Source organism: Balaenoptera acutorostrata, chromosome 8 (assembly GCF_949987535.1).
Source record: "Balaenoptera acutorostrata chromosome 8, mBalAcu1.1, whole genome shotgun sequence".
Taxonomy (NCBI): Eukaryota; Metazoa; Chordata; class Mammalia; order Artiodactyla; family Balaenopteridae; genus Balaenoptera; species Balaenoptera acutorostrata.
In genome coordinates this window covers 28,005,718-28,027,015 of record NC_080071.1, presented here as the reverse complement: position 1 = coordinate 28,027,015, position 21,298 = coordinate 28,005,718, and the positions used below count along the sequence as shown (strand labels likewise).

The following is a 21,298-nucleotide window of genomic DNA, read 5'->3' as shown; positions in this document are numbered from 1 at the left end:
AAAATATTTGATATTTTTAAGTTTGTTAACTTTATATTATGTTATTTATATTATGTTTGTACAGAAAGATGCATAGAATTTTACTGGGTGTGAAGGAATGCTCCAAGAAAAGTCCAATGCACTAGACAATCCACTTGTAGGGTTACCTCAAAGTTTGAGCAAGAGAAGCTGGAAATCCACACATTGTCTATTAAAAATAGATCAAGGAGGGGCTTCTCTGATAGTGCAGTAGTTAAGAATCTGCTTGCCAATGCAGGGGACACAGGTTCGAGCCCTGGTCCGGGAAGATCCCACATGCTGTGGAGCAACTAAGCCCGTGCACCACAGCTACTGAGCCTGTGCTCTAGAGCCTGCAAGCCACAACTACTGAGCCCGCATGCCACAACTACTGAAGCCCGTGCGCCTAGAGCCCATGCTCCGCAACAAAGAGAAGCCACTGCAATGAGAAGCCCGCACATCACAACAGAGTAGCCCCTGCTCACCACAACTAGAGAAAGCCTGCACACAGCAATGAAGACACAACACAGCCAAAAATAAAAATAAATACATTTATTAAAAAAATAGATCAAATGGATGTCTGACTACAAAATAGCGATTAATTTTTAGGTATGATAATTGTATTGGGTTGTATTTTTTAGAAGTTCTTATCATTCAGAGACACATATGCTGATTTTTTTTGGTTAAAATGATATGATATCTGGACTACTTTTAAATTAATCTAAGGTGAGAGGGTGGGTATAGACAAAATAAAATTGGCTACATGTTGACAATAGTTGAGGCTGAGTGATGAGTACACAGGAGTTTATTATAGTTTCTTTGTATTTTTGTATATTTTTGAAATTTTTCATAACAAATGTTATGATTTAAACAAACAAACAAAATACATGTAACAAGACCTTTTCTGTGAATCATGGATGAAACATGCTGTTTCTGACATGGTTTGCACAGAACTAATGTTAGCTTAGTTCTATTTTATTCTTCTGTCCGATGCCTTGGAATGTAAAATTTGAGCCTCTTATAAATATACATGATTTCTTTTCCCTTTTCCTCATTTTTATTGTCTTTCTGACATGTGTTGTAGGGATCCTTTTTTTTTTTAAAGGAAAAGTCACTATTTTGAACAAGATCGGGTTATAAAATGAATGTTCTATGATGTAACAAAATTTTCCAAACTCCCTTTGGGAAAGAAGGTCAAACACTTCCTTCTTTCACCCCCCAAACCACCCTGTCGTGCACTAGTTTTCCAAGATATGCATAACTGTTCCTCTGTCTTTGTGTCTCAAATCGCCAGAGTGGGCAAGAAATCTCGAGTGAGAAGGTATAGTGGCTCCAATCCGTTCTTTCCTAAACATCTGCACACACACACACACACACACACACACACACACACACACACACACACACACACACACACACACACACACACACACACACACACACACACACACTACGGCACTGTCCAGATTTGAATGCTGCAGGCTAATAATTGCCTCTCACGGCCTCCATGGGGGCAACTAGGCAAGGAGAGAGAGCAAGCTCCTAGACCTAAAGACCTGAGTTTGCCGCCTTCTCTTCCCCTCCCCCTCCTGTCCCTCCTGTTTACGACTCTTCCCCCACCCTCAGCTGCATCCCAGCTGCATCCCCGCTCTTCCTCTATTCTCCATTCCTTCCCGCTCTTGCAGTCCTCTCCCCGCTCTCCCTCCTCACCCATCCCGCTCCTCTCGCCCCCTCCCTTCCCAGGCAGCTGGTAGAGGAGACACCGCAGCCGCCGCTGTCTCTGTCAACATCACCCCGCCCTCGCCCGGTCTGGAGGCCGAAGTCGCGCACCATCCTGGGGATGCGGGCGGGGGCCAGGGTGGCGTGGCTGGGAGAGGGGAGGGAGGAGTGAGAAGGACTCAAAAACAGCTTCCAGGCGGCGGGCGGAGCTCCACTGCGCATCTGGGCGGGAGGGGTCTTCGGGTCAGCGGCTGGGCAGCCGCCCCAGAAACTCTTTGCAGCCGACAGTTCGGTGGGGTCCGTTTACTGCTGAGCTGTCGTGGCCTGGGTGGCATCCGCTGGTGAGGGCCGACGCCAGCCTAGCAACACCTCCTGAGCAACCAGAGCTCAGGAAACCAGAGATCCTGGAGGAAAGAGAAGCCCAGGAGGAGAAAGGGGCTCCAAGGAGCCCAACTTCTCAGAGTTCCCTTTAGGTGCTGGTGGAGACCCGTCACCTGGTAGCAAGTAAGTGCCTTTCTCTTGCTGAGTGCCCAGTCCCGGGATAGTGATAGCTGCCATCTGCTGCCAGCCTTTCCCACCCACCCTGCCTGCCCCACCCCATACACACCCTTAGGGTCCCCAGTAGGAGATTCTGGACTTGAATTAAGAGAGCTACTTCAAGAACAGCAGCTGTCTGTGCATGTTTGCTCTGCACTGTATGTATGTGTGGTCGGTTTTCTCATCCCACCAGGTAAGCTTCTGAAACCAGGATGCTCTGTTAGTGTAAAATTTCTAAAAACTCTACATGGCAATGACTTTTAGGTTACATGACACAATGATAGAACAGAAGGAATAAAAGCTTGTGCAAGGTGGAGTATACTTCTTCTAAGGAATCTTATCTTCTACGCCAAGTAACTTAGTGATTTCACGATTGATGCTTTTCATGTAAGAATCAACAGATAAAATTAGCAGCACGGATGTGATGGGAAATGGTGTGCCAGTTTAAACAGTTGGGCATTTTGGAATTGTTTGGATCAGCAGGTTTTTGTTTTTGTTTTTGTTTTTCCATTGTTTAGTTCTGTAATATGCATACCCTCTGAAGGTTTTCTTTTAAAAGTGATGATGATGTGTTCATTGTGACTGTGGTTATATGTTGCTTCCAATACTTAGGATATCGGTCTAAGAAGGACAAATGATGAACACATGTGGAATGACACACTGATGGGTTCCTTTCATTAATGGAAGTGGTGGAGTCAAGTTTGGATATTGGCCAGAAAAATCTCTTGAAATGAGGAGGAGTTTGGGTGGTGCTTTTTGTGGATATTTTTCTTCCTGGCTATCGGGTACTCTATAGCAAAATGTAAGGAAGCTGGGCCCTATAATAAACAGAGTCCTGAGCACCATACCTGCTATAACCAGCCCTAATTAAAGTTTCTATAATCCAGCCTCTAGTTTTACAAGTAAAGAAGATAAGGCCCACGAGGAATAATTTGATGATGTTACCTGGCTAATCAATGATGAGCTGGAATTCCAATGAAGAAAACTTTGAATTTTATATGATAAAATGATTTCTGTTTTTGTGAAATTGAAGTTATTTAACTTTTGATTAAGCTTTATTTTTCTTATCTGTAAATGACATAAAAAAACTTACAGATCCTGACAAGGACCAAATGACAGAGATTACATGAAGGGTTTTGTAAAGGTAATACCATGTGTAACTATTGCTTATATAAGGAATTGTTCTGCATTTTTATCCACTTCACTCTCTAGCTCTCATTTAAAGTCCAGTTCATTATAAGAATAAAAGAGGTTTTGACAGATCTCACTAGAATGCACTAGAGGAAGTGAAATTCAAATCCAGGTCACGATCTACTGCCACCAGTACAGTTTAAAGTATATTCTAACCTGTGAGCCTCCATCCTCACAAAATTGTGTACTTTGGCTAACAATTCATATTTAAACCTTTTGAATATTCTCAAAATATACTGTACTCTCTTTCTCTTTTTAGTTTTAAATTTTGTTTTAGGTATATGCTCTTACTTCCTTGGGATGAAACCATCAGTATATTGGGTATTGCTGAATTTATTTGATCCACTAGTTAACATAGGAGAAATCAAAGTTTAGGCATAAATACACTACTCTTGACTGCTGGGATTTATGAAAATTCTGCACTGAGAGGAGAGGTACTGTGAGCTCCCTTTTTACCATCAATGTATATAAAACAACAAGAGAAGAACCTAAAATTGGACGTAGGCTCAGGAAAAGGAACCAACAGATTCCAAACATGATACACATGTTGCTGTGTGTCAGTCTCTACTGCAGAGGGGGCCGAAGAGCTAAGCCCCTAGGAACTGGGCATTCTGTCTCACAGCCTCCTGTGGGAAAGCCTCTGGGAGGGTAGTTGATTTACACTCCCACTAATTTTGCCCAGGTAGGATGAATACAGGTCTAAAGCACACTGAAAATGGAAACAACAGTATTTTGCTCAATCCCTCACTTAGGGAAGAAGTATCCCAGTATGCCCCAGGCCTAGATCTCATTATGACAGTACCTGTAACACAACTGGGGTATTCAGAGACTGACCCACAACCCTAAACCTACCACCATAGACTCTTTCTTGAAAGCTTATGGTAGAGGCATTAGCATAAGAGAGACAGTCTTGATACCTGGAAGTCTGGTCCCATTATTTCCACTAACCCATGTCGCGATTGGTCCATTGTGAGAGGACATCTGTAAACTCTGCCCACCCTGACTAGCTGTCAGCAATGCACAGTCACCCACCATCATATGACACTAACTTGTACGGACAGATCTCATTTTTCCCTGAGTTGGTCCCCTTCTCTTCTATTAATGTGGGCTAACCAAGGCCATGCAAGCAAGGTCTCACCTCTGCAACACTGAAAAAGGGAACCTTTAAGGCTGAAGAGAAAGTTTTCATTGGAGAGCTTCTAGAGATGTTTCTTTAGCTGGTCTGTATCTCTTTGCCCAGCTGGGATCATGATTTCCATGTGTTTGTTCATTTATTGTTATTTATAAACCAGGCTTATTCTGGTTATGCTCTATGCTGATAGGGGAACCCCCATGTCTGGCTAACAGATATCCCTGTTGTATACACAGCATTTCTGAGTGGATTGACTCAGCTTTTGCTGACTGAGGATAGCCAACTTTGTTGACAGTTTTGATTGTGGTGACAGCCAGGTGCCAGACTGACTGTATCAGCATCAAACAGGAGCTTGACGAAAATGTTGAAACCCCACCCAAGGAAATTCTGATTTTAAAAGTCAGAGATTAGTCCAGGGCACTTGGTTTTAAACTGGAACATAAGAGGATGTTGATTTGAGGGCCATAGTCCCTGGTTGAATATATAGTGTTGGATGGAATATTCCTTCCCTTCTGCTTTAAATGCCAGAGTGAGGCTCCCCATCCACCAGCTTCTCATTCTCTGAGTTCTCCCAGAGGCTGCATGGTCTAAGAACCTAATTATAGGCTATAATTTTGGCACTTCCATATCCTGCCTCACCCTAATATGTTTAAAGGCTCCTCTCTAGTTGCTGTTACTCTCCAATTTGAGAAAAACTTGGTGTCTATGTATTTAGTTCCACATTTGAAAAGCTAGAGTAGTTTTGGGGGTGGTACAAGTAGATCCTGGAAAAACAGACCACCTGTTTCAGATGATCAGGAGCAGAGGTAAATAGCCAATTCTAAGAGGCGTCTAGGGTTCCAGTGAATATGCCAGTCCTGGAATTTTTTTAAAATTTAGCATTCCACAGATTCAGTGGTGTCTAAAGCCATAGGACAGAAGGTCTCAGGGTTACTGATGAGTATAGAAGTTACATGCATAACAAGCTCCCTTTTGTATTATTCTAGCAGAGGCAAGAATACATTCCTCCCTCTTGAGCTCTTACATGGCTTCTGGCCAGATTCCTCTGGTCAAGGGTCTGACTGACTAGGGTCACAAGAATAGTTAGTTCTGGGAAGATTCTGGCCTTTCCCCAACATGCTTATTTTGGTGGGCTGGACAGGCACAGCTTGGAAGTTATTATCCTATCCATAGAAACAAGGGACCCTGCTTGTGAACCATGAGGTTGCCATAGAGAAGCTCAAGTGGGCACACTTAAAACCCAGGCAACTTTCCTTCATGTTCTAGAACCCTTCTCTGCCTCCATTGCCAGTCATAATGGTTCACCCTAGTGAGACTCCATCTCCCATAGACACTTACCGTCCTGCATCCTGTCAAGGCATTCAAACATGCACTGACCTTTCCTTGGGCTCATTCTTCGAAATGAATGTGAAAAGAGACCAGGTGGTAAGACTTTGTCACATGACACTCTTGTCCAGATTTATTCTCCTCAGTATAAGTCATACTACTCTGAATGTGTGACCTGAGCTCCTCCTCCCTAGAAATATGACACAAAGACCTCAGATCCTAATTATGTTAATGAACCATCACTAGAATTCAAGTTCACCAGATTTGGGGGGAGTTCAGTTCTCAAAAGACAACTTTTTACTTGGGGAAAGACAGCACCTGTCCCTTTGGATTTTTGCTGGTACTTGTTTATTTCGAAGGCTGCTTTCTGAGTTTTTGAATATAGAAGAATGCCTGGAATAAAAAAATTATTAAGAAATAAAATCAAAGTAAAATGGCAATGTATACTTATGTTTTTGAGAAAATTACTTATGTACAGTTTTCTTCTGCAGAATGACATATTCTAGGAACGTGTTGGCTGAAATTGTCACAGTGAGGGAGTTGAGTCCAGAATTAAGTGGATATATTGAAGCCAAAATTGGCTGACCTGGTTGCAGAACACAGCTGCAGGCAGAATCCAGGTCCAGGGACAAAGGAGAAAAAGTCAATTAAGCCAGGTGAGATAAACTGTATACCAGAGAGAAGTAGAAGTGTAGTAGTCAGATAATCAAAGCTAAACAGGAAGTAAACCGTTGAAGTGAAAAAATAATCCCAAAGCAGAAAACCAGGTAGGTTGAAGTCAAGGGGAGCAGACAGCTGCAAAATTCCAGGTGGATTGGCATTATTCTGGTTAATCTGTCCTTTATTCCCAAGCCTTCAGTATGTAAATTTTCCATTTTTGGATTTTAGTAATACATGTACATGGTAAATTATGTTCAAGTGGTATAGAAATACTAAGCAGAAAGCAGCAGAGTCCTCTGACACCTTTTCAGTCCCTCTGCCTAGATATAGCAGTTTACTTCCTTTCAGAGGGAAAACACCATGCATGTGCTAGCATATAGGCCACTGTGTGTATAATCTTCATAAAACATTTTATTCAAAGCCGTTCTTTGAATGCAATGCAAGCTGTTCTCAACATTTTGTTTTTCACTAAATAATTTATTTGGAGAATCATTCCATATGAACACAGAACTCAAACTTTAGCAAAATATTCATAGGGCAATTTAATTACTGGGCAAAAGAGGTCATGAAACTTTATTTTAGGAAGTATTGCCAAGCAGTCCTTCAGAAAAAATGCACTTATTTACACTCTTTCCTGAACTATGAGAGAGGGCCCATTACTTCCATATCCTAGCCTGCCAAAGATTGCACCCACTGAGAAGAGTCTGAAGTATGTCTCTAGAGATTTACTGTTAAGATTATTGATTGTTTTAAACTTATTTATATCTTTCAAAATTTCGTGAGACATCTTTCCTTATGCTTCCTAAAAGAAAATGATAATATTTTTGTATCCTTCATAAGAAAAAAGCGATACATGTAATATCATTTGAGTTCTAACCCCTGGAGAAGAAAAAATTATAGAGAACTCTTGGTGAAAAGGCTTTGCATCAGAGAATTTAGCTGTGAGTCATTACAGAATTGGGAAAGATGAAATATAAGCCATAATATATCTATGTAGTGCAGTCAAGAGGCTCCAATGAACAAAAATATAATCTAAATTGGTTACTTCACTAAAGCAGGTATGGTTCCTACATTCTCAACAATATAGATTCCAGTTAATCATCACATTAACTCTGTCTCTGTCAGTTATACATGCAGTACCTTCTAGTCTCCAAATGTTTATCAGCCTTGTTATTACTATCATTACTTTTTTTTTTTTTTTACAATTATCTGAATGTAATTGGTACAAGAGGCTTGTTGCATTGTCCATGTCCGACAGAGAGCATAATTGTTTCAAAATAGCTTGGAAACTAAGTGAGAAGTCATTTTACCCATTATTTCCTATTTCCTGTCAGAGTGAAATTGACATTTGCTAAGTTATCCTTACTCTATGGATCTACTGTCCTAATTTTTGCTTCATTTTTCTTAATTTATATTATCTTGCTCTATGGCCTACACCTTTGTAAACAACCCTAAATCTTTTGGTAAATATATTAAGAGAATAAATAAATATTTATTATCTGTTATAATAAGTGAACATTTCATAATTCTCTTTGGCAAAGCTACTCTAGCATCTGTTCCTCACACCTAAGATCAACTCCAGCTTCCCAGAAAGCATATAGGTTGATTATTTAGATGCTGTAGTTTTAATTCCCTAAGGTGGGAAAAATGAAAGTGAGAAGGCTGTGACTGCTCTGGGCAGTCACCTCCTACATGTGCAGAATCTATCTGCACAGCTTGACTGCATTACTGGCAGGCTGTGCTCTGGGAATCAAACTGAGGGACAAGGGAAGCAATAAGGAATGGGAGAAGGAGGGAGAGGAAAAACATCGACTTCCGGCATCCCCTTTCTTCCCTGCCCTTCGTTATCTCTAAGAAATGCAGCTGCAGTTGCTGATAGAGAATGCTATCTATACACACAGCCTCTTCCCGGGAACTAAACTACAGAGAGGCCAAGCGCTGGCCCACTGATTGAGTGGCTGTGTCATTCATCATCTAACTCAGAGACTTTTGAAAAGGAAAGAGAATGCCGTTAATAATTAATTCTCAGCAACAGACATAAACCCAAACTGTCCCCAGAATGCTGTGACTTATGGTCCTGCTACTTAACGATGAGACTGAGTGGATTGGAAACAAAAGGTAAGAGTGGAAGGAAAAAGCTAGATTCATTATCTTGAGGGAACTGGGAGCAACAAGATAAGGTGCATATCCCAGTTGCATTTTTCATTTCAAACTTTAGACCTGTTTTGCACCAGAACCTCTGTGGCAGAATGGCAACATCTGGTAAGGTCAAGGCACCCACAGAATAAGGAAAATTCTAGAGCTGAGGGAGATAAGGTGCCCAGAGAGGTGAAAAGCATGTGATCTTTTGGAGAAGTGATATTCTAAAGCGAGTATTTGCCTCAGCAATTCCGGTATAAGCTTCGTCTCTCATACTTAGGATATCAGATAAGAAAAACAACCAAAGAAAATGTAATGATGTCTTTGCTTGCTTTTTGAAGATGGTTGAATGAAACATGGCTATCAGCCAAAGGAATCTTTCTGTCTAGCAGGCTGCATTAGATTTATCCCAAGGGACCCCAGCCGAACATACTCTGAAATTGTCTGTCTGGGTTGGGCTGCTGACTCCTAGATATTCAACATTAGTGCCAGGAGATTTCTAATATGCAGTCAAAAGCTGGTATAATTCAAATCAGGTGTACTGAGAGGGTTTTCTTTCCCTACAACTCTCAGTACCAGGATATTGATCAGGGGCCACCATCCTCTTCCCTTCTCCCTCCTCTCAGAGGCCCCAGCAAATCATAAACTGCTGATTTGACAATATCACATCTAGTCAGCTGCCCAAGGTCTAGTACAATGTTGAAGGTTTTGTGCCCATCTCAAGCTAACCCAGAGCCAGAGTAGGTGCTAATGGTTGGTCTTTTATGACAACTGGTTCAGAGCTCTTCCATCTGACTGCAGATTTAGGAAATGGTTTGTGGTTCTATGAGCTTAGTTCCACTGCTCAGAAGCTGGGCAACAGTGAAGGTCTGAGAAAATCCACAGTCTCTCTGCAGATTAAGAGGATGCTTAAGGAGGTCACCTGGTTGTGAATGGTCCCCAAGAGCTGCAAGATATAGTTCCAGTTCTGGACTTTTTAAACAGATGTTGAGATCAGGTCTTACATCTCAGGGGAACCAGTTGCATCAAGGACATTAGGACTGAAGATAACTTGTAGAATCTCATTGTGTGACAGAGCCCCTTTGCATTCCTCTGGGAAGTGGCAAAGAGTACTTTTCTTTCACTTGTTAACGCCGAATGAGGCCCCTGGCCAGAAATTTTTGGCCAACGATGGGTTCACGAGAAATACAGTTCTAGGAAGATCCTTGCGCCTTTAAAACTTGTTCATGTTTTTCGGAGTAACAGGGATAATTCAGAAATCCTAGAGGCCAATTTCACAAAGCAGTAGAAGTTTTGAGAACATCTAGAGAAACTGGGAACATTGAGAAGTTTGGAATGTTGAGTTAGACCAATTTCCCAGACTCACCAGTAGGGAATCAACACATTTGTTGTCTTAGAAGATTCAAGTAGGACTATTTAAGGCAGGATCAGCTTTACCTTTTGTGTTCCTGGCAACCTGGCTTTCTGCTGCCTTTATCACTGTCATAGTGGCATTTGTTAGTGAGGCGGGAGACCCTCATTGGGATCCTATCCCCAGTGATCTGCATCCCTTCTTGATATTTCAACTGCCACTAAGCTTCCTGTTCATTGTTCTTAGAAAATTTGCAATCAGATGCAGATAGACTTTGTTATCTGACACTGGTTATGATCTTCTAATCCTATTGTGTATGTTGACTGTGTCATTCTGAATCTTAATGTCCTAGACTGCTCCCTCCCTCAAGAAGAGGAGGGAAAATTTGACTAACACTGTAGAATCCAGGCCCACCAGTGTTGGAAATGATTTTAATTTCAGTCTCTGTTGCTCTTGAAACTTAATAATTTTCAGAGATGACCAAGATAACTTGGTTCTTATTTGTTTACAAGTCTGTCTTCCATTGTCCTTAAATCCAGTGAGTATATTTTATTAATATTTCCAGCACTGATACCTAGCACAGTGCTTGGCACTTAATATATGCTCCACAAATGATTGCTAAATAAATGAATGTCAAAAGCAAAAACCATGGTTAAACTTATTGCCCTATATTATATATCAGACTGCAATATTTATATATATTTTAAAAATATATCTGAAATTAAAATGCTAAAATATAGAATTATAAATAAAAATAAGTATATATGATTATAAATAGATTTTTGAGAGACTCACTTATTTTATAACCACTTTCTGCAAGATAACATATTCCAGTAATGTGTTCCATGGGGTCTCAGATGGGTTAGGACATCTTAGGAAGGATAGAGTTGAGCAATCAGGAAATCTGAAGCCACCAGAAAGTCCAGAACAGGGACCCAAAGTAGGTCAATCCTAAATTAGGCACACATAGTGAGGAGCGTTAGCCAAAACTGGCTAAACCCTGGGCAGAATACAATTGCAGAGAATGTAAAGACAAGAGCCAAAAATCAAAAGTCATTTAAGTCAGGAAAGAGTAAAACAATCTCAGGGGCAAGAAAAAGAGTTGGAATAAAGAAAATGTTAGCACACTGGAGTAAAGAGATGCAAATACAAGAAGAATCCAAGAATATAAATTAGTTATGTAGTAAATGGAGTGAAGCCTGAGCCAGTTTTTGGAGGCTAGAACTTATATACCCACAGGAGTACGATGGCTATTTTCATCAGATGTTTGATCTGTCCCGATAGCTGCCTTTCAATCAGTCCTTCCACGTAGAAATATTTCTACCTGTGGGACTTTAAATTGTCAGGCGATAAATGTGACTTGTTTTGGATTATACTTATAATAAAGAGAAATATCATCAGCTTCTTCTAAACCTGACAGGAATCTTGGAATCTAAGAGAAGTACATTCTGCCTATTAACCCGGGAGTCATCATTCATCAATCTCAACCCTTTAAGGTATATCTCAGGACAAGAAAATAATGATTGATATTTTTTTTCATTGGAGGTCTTGGACTGCCACTCGTGGCGTATTATTATAGTGTTTACACTTAGCAAGTTAGAGGCAGTTGTTGGAAGAAGAAGCAGATAGAAGCAAGCAACTTGAAAGCAGTACAAATAAAATCTAAAAGTCTGATGATATCATGGACATTTTACAAATGTGACAATCAACAAAAGCTTCTCAAGGGGGGAATCTTTATAGATCCCTTTGTGGAATGAACTTGCACTTTGGCTCAGAAGATCCCTGGGTCCTGCAGTGCCTGTCCAGGACTCTTGTGCCCATGAGAAAACTATGCCAGGCATTTTCTCAAAGCATCAGGCCTCTGCATACTCTTCTCAGCAAGTTTCATGGCAATCACTGCAGTCCTTACCAAATATCTCTGATATGACATTGTAAATTATAAGGAATCAATATACTGGGTACATGTAAAATTTTTTTTTCCCGGGAATCAAGGTGGATGTGTGGGACAAAAATTGAGGCAATGCAAAGGTGGGTTTCACTGTAATTATTGCAGTAATGATTTTAATATTATTCAATTTCAATAAACTATCCTGTTTTAGAGAGTGGAAAAAAATAAATAAGTCTGATGATAAATGATGATATTGAAGCAAGATATTTGAAAAATAAGTAAATTTTATGATGAGCAATTGTTAGTTTTTATTAGTCTGGAAAGAGGGTTCCAAGTAGATATATGCTGACATTCCTATTCCATATTTCTCTCTTTAAAACTGCTTCACACCTATCCTTGCAACATCTCTTGAGGGTCTTGGGCATAAGCTGCCATTGCTGTTGTGAAAATGTCCCTCTCTCTGGTCACAAATAACTGAACCAAGAGGAAATAAATCCATAGGCTGGGCTAGTCAATTAGAGTATCTTTTAATTTACATTTTTGGAGGTAGAGGTTATAGGCATATGGTGGGAACTTAAACTGAAAAATCAAAGCTGAGGCAGGCGATGGCGTTTTGTTCTACGTGCATTCTTAGAAGTCAGCATAGGAAGCCATTCTTTAGATAGAATGCAGTAGAAATTAAAAGAAAAGAAAAGCCGAGAAAACTGTGATGCCATGAATGGCATAAGGAGTTATCCCAGTAATTACTTTCCATTTTTATTTTTCAGGGTACAGAAATGGACTATGTGTCCTCTCCTTGGATGTCTATGAGATTGCCATTTGTGTATTTTAAATATCTCTCACACACCTCTTATTTAACCTAGTAGGAGTCTGATTCTCACAATGATTGGTACTCCATTATGATTAACTAACATATTTTTTCTTACTTTCCATTAATAGCAAGTAATGGATTCAACTATTAAACAACTCAATTTTACCCAGTAGTGGAAAATTCTGGATTAGCATATATGTGTGTGTACATATGTGTGTGATTTCTGTCTTAGGAAAATATTATAGAAGAAATTCAGCTAAGGCCAGCACTATTACAGACAAAATATACATATAGAAAATGCTACAGTATCAAGTACAAAATTTCTTATCCTTAATTGCAATAATAAAATTACAGAGGGGGTTAAGGAGAATGTATAAAGAATAATCAGTCAGTTGTCACTGAGCAGGATCATTTGAAGGGTAGGTTTTGACAGAAATTGGGCTGGAAAAAATCAGCAAAAGAACATAATTTTATATGAGAGGAAAGAACCAGGTTCATAAATGGAGAATTGATACATGAAATTATATTTAATGAAGACTAATTTAAGTGACCCGTAGGACGACTTGAAGTAGATAAAGACTGGAATTGAGAGAGACCTGTAAAGACTACTAGAGCAATCCAGAGATAGAATTACAAAGATGACTATCTTGATGTAGGTATATGAACAGTGGATAATATTTAAATACCTGATGGAAAATAATTGTAAGAAAATTATTTTTTTCAGAGGAATTAATGATGAAGAAAAACATTTCATGAGTAATTTTCAAGGTAATAAGTTTATATGTGTGTTTTTGTTCTTACAATGGCTAGAAGGTAAAAGAGTGATTCTAGTCTTGGGGGGAAAACAACAAACTTTGTTTTTACTTGTTAAGTTGCTGTTATTGGTGGATTGCCACATAGATGACTGAGGGAAGGGAGTGTTTTGGGAAATGTACTTGGTAAATACCCTTGTATGGTAGTTAAAACTCTGTGTTTGCCTAAGTATTTACCAAAAAGATGGATATAACTAGGGGAAAAGCAGAACTTTAAAGGATATCAAAGTCAAAATTTTGGAGGAAAAACTAAGTCAAAGGAATTAATCAGAGCTATAGGAAGAGATAAAGAAGAGGGGGGCCCCAGAGCCAATGAAAACTGAGTTTAGAGAAGGAAAGTCTAGTCAGTGGTTAAACACAGCTGAGAGTGAAATAATTAGATTTGGCCTTCCAACAATCTCTAGCCACTTTAGAACTCTTTCATTATAAGGGAGAAACTGAAAGGCAGATTTCAGTAAAAGAGGATTCAATGGATGAATAAATGAAATAGAATGAGTTATTCAAGAAATTACAAATTAAGTCTAATATTAAGTGAAACAAAACCAAGTTTAATGACTCAGATTTCTCTAAAACTCAGGAATTTTCTTTGAATGCTTTTATTCAGTTTGCTATTCTCTTTTATTCATATCCTAGACTTTTATAATTTAAAAATTTTCTTTATATACACAAATCTTATCTAGAACTGAAGAAAATACTTTTCAGGTGCAAAATTGGAAATGGCTTCCCCAGAACCTAAGGGCCTTGTCCCCTTCACCAGAGAGTCTCTTGAAGTTATGGAACAGCATAATGCTAAAAAACACAGTGAGGAACACAAAGAAGATTTAAAGCCGAACACTGACTTGGAAGTTGGAAAAGAGCTGCCATTTGTTTATGGAAATCTTCCTAGAGCAATGGTGTCTGAGCCATTGGAAGATGTGGACCCATACTACAAGAATAAAATGGTAAGGATTAATTAAACTTATTATGACTATATTTTTATTCATTTTCCAGACATGTGAAAAATGTAATTGAGATAGGATGAAAGAAGATGGAAGAATAAATGAAGAGGTAATTTTAAGTTATAGAAAACTGGATAAGAAATTTCACACATATTTGAGATTTTTATCAAAACTGAATATTTGCCTGGTAGGTTAGTTTGTTTAGGGTTACTTTACTTTGTATGTAACAGGCTATACTGTAATGCCTTAATGTAAATGATTTCTTTTATGTGAGCATAATGATTGGCTACTTAAGATTATTGATTTTAAAATAACTATCATATAAAATTTCCATGCTATGTACAGCAATTTCAACTGTTCAGCTTGATGAGCTTACTCAGTAGTTAGGAAAATAAAGCCAATCTATATTTCATTCATAAATTTTATTCATTCATACAGTCACAGCCTATCTATCCAGAGAATGATTTGAGGAACTTACTAAATATTTGAACAATCCAAAAAGAAGCACAAAATGATAAAAATAAAAATAATTATGCTTAGAAAAGACAGAGATCTGTGTAGACTGACAAAGCTGGAAGAGTCTCTACTAAGGAAATAGAATTTGAGTTATAGCTTGGAGAACACTTCAAATTTTTACAAGGCAAAGGGAAGATCTTCAATGAACAGTCAGTCAATAGCAGATATTAATTCTGGAATAGGGAAGAGACAGGCTGATGATAGAACTAGAACCCTGTAGATGTGTTGCAAATTGTGGGAAATAAGATGATAAAACAGAGATGACAACATGGCTTTAATGTGGTGGCCAAAGTACTGGTGTAATGAATGCAGTGTTTACGATTAATCTAGAGATTTCTAAATTATTGTTGCATGGAAGAGATAGGGTCAGAAAGATGAAATTAGAGAGAAAACAATTGAGGCCTGAAGTCAAGAGGTCTGGATTATAGGAGTGTCTTGGAGAGAGAGGTAACACACCCGAGATGAAATAGCAGGATTTGAAGACTGATTAATAATGCCAAGGTTTCCAGCTTGAAAGAATAGAAGTGCTTCTGACAAAAATGAAGTAACTATAAAGAAAGATCAAATTTGGGAGATATGAGGATTAGTCCCGTTGTAGACAAATGTAATTTGATATTCTTGTAGAGTGTTCAGTGATTTTACCCAATGGGTGAAATGGAAATGAATCACTTTCTGGACAGAAGGCAAAGTGAGCATTATGTATAATCACAACTCTTTTGAACACTTTGCATGGTGGCAGCGTATTGACAATTTACAGTATAAATGTATATATTAACAAAAGAGTCCAGTATCTCTGGTAGCCTCCATGGGCATTATGCATCATTCGCTATAAAACACCTATAAAACCTTAAGAACATTTTAGTGAAAATGTAAGTCCTCATCTCAATTATCTCCGCTTTCACTTTTGCTATGCTTAAGTCATTAACAGTTGATATAACACAGTAACCTTAGAGGTAACTCTATTATAGCAGAGTTCTGGGTTCTTTGTAGTATTTACAGACATGGCAGACAAATCTAGGTGTGTTACTGAAGACAAAATCAAAGATTTTGAAAAAAACCCAAAAACGGTAAGGATACCTTAGTATAAAAAGTATTGTTATTAGTGATAACACAAAGATGTTAAAAATTTGAATTATATTTAGTTTACTCTGTTAAAGATGGCATACAAATAAATAATTCTAAAATTAAATGAACAATTTCAGCACTTAAACATTAACTAGAAAATTATTCTATCTGGAACTACTCATTCCTTCACAAAGACATAAGCTGGTTGGCTAATCCTGTGTGAAGTTTGAAATTGTTTTGGAAAATACATGGAAAGCACATTTTAAACAATCAGATTTATTTTATTTGGCCCTTTTTATTTTCTTTTTGCTTTTAAAATGGAAAGAGGGACAATAACTACAATCAGGCCAAAATACACACAAATTGTATGTTGGAAAAGTGTTCCATTGAGGAGAATCAGAGCACGGTTTGTTTTCCATTTAGAATAGGTATTCATAAAATATCAATGAATTTATATTTGTATATATAGACAAATATAAATACCAATGTATAGTCACATATACACCTCTGTATAATTATATATTAAATATAATATATATTTTAGTATATTATATTTTATCACATTGCATTATACACTATACATTATATACTGTTACATTATACTCTATATAATGTTTACTATGTGTAATATAGTTGTGCACACACCACAACAAATGAATTTTCCAAATGGGTATGTATATATAATAAAAGTGCACATATGTATGTGTGTATATACTTATGTGTGTGTATATATATATACAGACATACACACATACATATACACTTTTACTGTGTATCCATATTTTACACACGTATACATATACACACATATACATAAGTCCTTTTTAAAACGTTTCTGATTTTTCCCTTTTTTGGTTTAATGCTTCTATATGCCAACATATTAGTTTTACATGATATAAACTTCTGTTTTAAATATGTTAATGTCGTTGATAACATACAAGTGAGGTTTTATACCATAGGTAATTACTAATGATTAATGTAATGTTTGAGTGCATTCGGTCACTTTTACTACTATAATCCCATACCTTATTTGCTTCAAAATAAAATTAACTTATTTTACATTCATTGAATTTTAGTATGCTTAAATGCATACCCATGAGCCATCTGGATATAGATTTCTTTCTATCACACTAGTTCTGCAGGAAGACTTGAGGATTGGTGTGTGGCACACAGTTTTCTTAGGTAGAACACTGGTAAAAGAAAAACTGGTAGATAAGGCTAAATATAAGTAAAAATAGTTTTAAAAAACCTTTCCATTTGATTTAGTCTGTAAAATGATATCAAAATGTAAGAAGTATAACTCTTAGACTTCATGACTGAAATGATCATTGGCAATATGCTTCATAATTGATGAGATCATAATTATCAGTTCTAATTTCACTTGATGTTCTTTTTTTTCATTTCACTTGATGTTCTTTTTTTCCTCTTACAGACTTTCATAGTATTAAATAAAAAGAGAACAATATTCAGATTCAATGCCACCTGGTGTACATTGTCTCCTTTCAATTCAGTTAGAAGGACAACCATTAAGATTTTGGTACATCCATATCCTTTTCTGTTGGTTTTAGACTGCACTAATATCAAATGCAACTATTCTATTCAGATATTGCTGCAGTCTTTTTCTCTTTTTAATTAATATTCATTTTAGGTCATACTGAAATCTTGATTATAACTGCACTGTGTTCCATATTTGAAAGTACATTTAAAATATATTTTCTAGGGACTTCCCTGGTGGTCCAGCAGTTAAGACTCCACACTTCCACTGCAGGGGGCTCAGGTTCGATCCCTGCTCGGGGAACTAAGATCCCACGTGCCTCGTGACCAAAAATATATATATATATTTTTTTCTTTTCTAGTACACACAACAGTAGTAAATGTTAACAAATCTTAGTAATCCTCATTGTTTTCAATATGAGCAGTATATTTTTTTGACATTTAAGAAACTATGTGATCTCATATGTGTAAATACATATAAACAGATTATAGAAACATGTATTTCCAATATTATTTTTATTACCATTATTCCTTGACGATAACTTACCTTTTTCCGACTGTTAATTTTAATTAGCATCCTGATTGACTGCATATTTATGTCCATGACTGATTTGCCAAAATGGGGGCCAGCATTACAGTAAGTTATATAATCTTATTATGTATAATTGCATATATGATTATATTTTATATTTAATACATTCTGTTACAGTACATTATATATTACATATTATAACAAATTAATATTTTTAATGTATAATATACATTGTATGTAATATAATATTTATACACATTCCACAATTAATTGATAGTCAAATTTCATGGTTAATGCTGTAAGACATAGCCCACTTTAGAAGCCCTAACTAAAGCCCTATCCCATGGTTGTCTGGTTGATTGGTTGGTTGGTTGCTTGGTTGCCAGATAATTATCCTCAACATAGTACTTCAGAGATGATGATGTATTAGTCTCACTTTTAATATGAAAAGTTATTATATGAAAACTTTTCTGCAGGAATACTTTGCTTGGAATTTATACATTTGAAGTACTTGTAAAACTCATTGCAAGAGGCATCTGGGCAGGATCTTTTTATTTCTTTGGTGATCCATGGAACTGGCTCGATTTCAGTGTAACTTTGTTTGAGTGAGTATTTAAGTTGCAAACATCTTAATACCTTGCTAAGAAAATGCTTTTCATAAAGAAACATTGAGGATGATAAAGTTTTCTGCCTGTAAAAATTCTGTGAGTAAAGAATAATTCATAAATCATAGCCATAATGAGTTCTCTCAGGCAGCTCCAAGTGAACTAGTCCTCAGAATATGCATTCAGAATGAAAGGAATGGGATATTATCTCTGTAATCTACCTGAAGCAAAAACAATAGAGATTGAATTTTTGCATTTGAAGTGATTATTTTCAGTGAGCAGAAAATTTCCTGAGAGCTTAAGAGAGCATCCTGGCGTATTTGATTCTTCTCTAATCTACATTGCTTAAAACCAGTAAATATTCTAGTTATCAGAATAAGATATTTTATGCGCACACATTTTTCTAGAATGATACATTAAATTCTAATAATTTACATGTGTATTGATTTTTTTAATCCTTCTACTTCGTGTACTCTATTTTATGGCTAAAGAAATTGTCACTGGCATCAAACTTCTGTTAAAAATAATTTAAAATAATACTCTATTTGTGGACTTGGGGTCAATTTTTTAAAAAAAGCAATAACCTTTATAAAGAACATAATTAGTTTCTGCCATGTTGTAAGCAGTCAAAAAATAGTAGCTAATATCATTGAAATTATTATCACTACTACTTCTACTATTACTATTATTATTTCTGCTCTTGCCATTGCTATTAGCTAACACTTAGGTAACACAGCTAACATTTAGCCCTTAGTATGTGCCAGGTGCTTTGTTATGAACTTTACATATATTAACTTATTTAATCCCCCCCAAATCCTCAGAATTAGGAAGTATTATTATCCTTACTTTACGTTTGAGGAAACTAAGGCAAGAAAGATTAAGTAATTTAAATAGTGGAGCCTGCATTTCTACATGGTCAGTCTGGCTACAGAGTCTGTGTGCTTAACCACTATACACCTTTACTTCTGCTGTCATCACCATCACCATTGTCATCATCATCACCACCTCATCACCATCACCATCATCACCAGAAGTTCAAATACTTAAATTTTATTCCTTTAAAAAACTATGGATTTCCTTATTTTTAACTATCTCTTCACCAATTAGATTCAAAATATTTATGAACATAATATAGAGTGTTTGATATGGAATTATGACTACTCAGAGTGTCAAGCTTTTATAAACTCTCATAATTTGTTTGTAGATTAGTATTTACTTGGATACCTTGCACTATAGCAGTCTTTCCCTTCCAATCAATAATAAAACTATTTGCAAAATGCAATAATGAAAGCAAGTGAAACATTTGGATATATGGTTTTAAAAATAAGTTTCAAATAGTATAAAGAGCCAAAGATAAGTAATATAAACTCAATATGACTTCTAAATGACTCCAATTTAATCCCACAGGCATATATCAAGATATTCACCTCCAAACTTCATTTCAATATTTCGAATTACAAGAAATTTGAGAATTTTGAAAATTATTCCTTTAAACCAAGGTAAGAAAAGGCATTGAGTTCTTCATTTTTTTTATGTACTTCCGTGTATTCATCTGAACACCCCTATTATTGCTTGAAGAAATGTTAGATTGAACAGTGTTTCAGCTTTGGAATAAATGAATTATCTGATTTTCAGATTTATTTCAGTCACTCCTGGAACGGCAAGAAAGAAATATCACATTTTTTACTTATTTGAAGTGGGTTCAATGCTTTTGATAATAAAATATAGAGCTCAATCAAAATATATTATTTTTCTATTTTTTTCTTTTTTACTTATTCTTATGTCTTGAATATGAACTTATAAAATTGTCCTTAGACTTCTGAGAGACATAGCAGTTTAGACAGATATCTAATCTATCCTCTTCTTTTCCTCATTGTGTCTAAAAACCAGTTGAAATGAACAAAGCAATATAAAATAAGATAAATTCCCTTTTGCTGTCAGTGCTTGGATAGGATGCATTCCACATGCCACAAAGTTTAAGAAGGTTCTGCTAAATAGGGTAGAGCTGTGACCACACTGATGGAAGAAGGTGACAACTAATTTACACCTCCCATTTCTGAAAGTGTCTTAGAGAAGCCTACCAATACCTTCTGATTTGTTGTTCTGAATGAATAAAAACAATCAGCTAGGAAAACTTGACCCAGAGTTTTTTTTGGCTGCTATGAGTCAGAAGTATTATGAAATATTTGAATGAATAAACCCACAGGCAAGTGTGATAATACCAAAAATAAGATCTATAGGCAACTTTCATCCACTGGAACATCATGAAAAAGGCCAGATATATTGCATACTCTGTACTTGGAGAACAGGCTGGGCAAAATAGCAAAAAAAGATTGGAAAATATGGTAATGGATGCCTAACCTTGTGGATATACTGAAACATTAAATAGTACACATTAAACAGGTGAATTGTATGGTTTATAAATTATATCTCAGTAAAGCTGTTTGATAAAAATGGTCTGTGGCATGGCAGCTTCACCAACACAGTGAAGAAACCAGCAGTGAGAACTGCCTTGGCAGGAATTTTCACAGTCCTAGCTCTTTTACTACTCTCCATAAATTACTAGAACATAAAACTGTATCACT

At 36.9% G+C, this 21,298-nt stretch overlaps 1 protein-coding gene across 2 annotated transcripts in view; it reads left to right on the top strand.

Moving 5' to 3' along the window:
- The first annotated feature begins 1,955 nt into the window (after positions 1–1,955).
- SCN7A (sodium voltage-gated channel alpha subunit 7) overlaps positions 1,956–21,298 on the top strand; it is a 77,993-nt gene continuing 58,650 nt past the window's right edge. Inside the window, exons 1-6 of one of the 2 annotated variants that reach the window (XM_057551916.1) lie at positions 1,956–2,220; positions 14,266–14,504; positions 17,515–17,627; positions 18,124–18,213; positions 18,585–18,713; positions 20,121–20,212. In XM_057551916.1, coding sequence (XP_057407899.1) covers positions 14,280–14,504; positions 17,515–17,627; positions 18,124–18,213; positions 18,585–18,713; positions 20,121–20,212 — 649 coding nt within the window. In that variant the 5' untranslated portion in view covers positions 1,956–2,220; positions 14,266–14,279. Of the gene's footprint in view, positions 2,221–13,482; positions 13,520–14,265; positions 14,505–17,514; positions 17,628–18,123; positions 18,214–18,584; positions 18,714–20,120; positions 20,213–21,298 lie in introns of those variants that run through there. The other variant, XM_007183217.2, reaches the window with a different exon arrangement.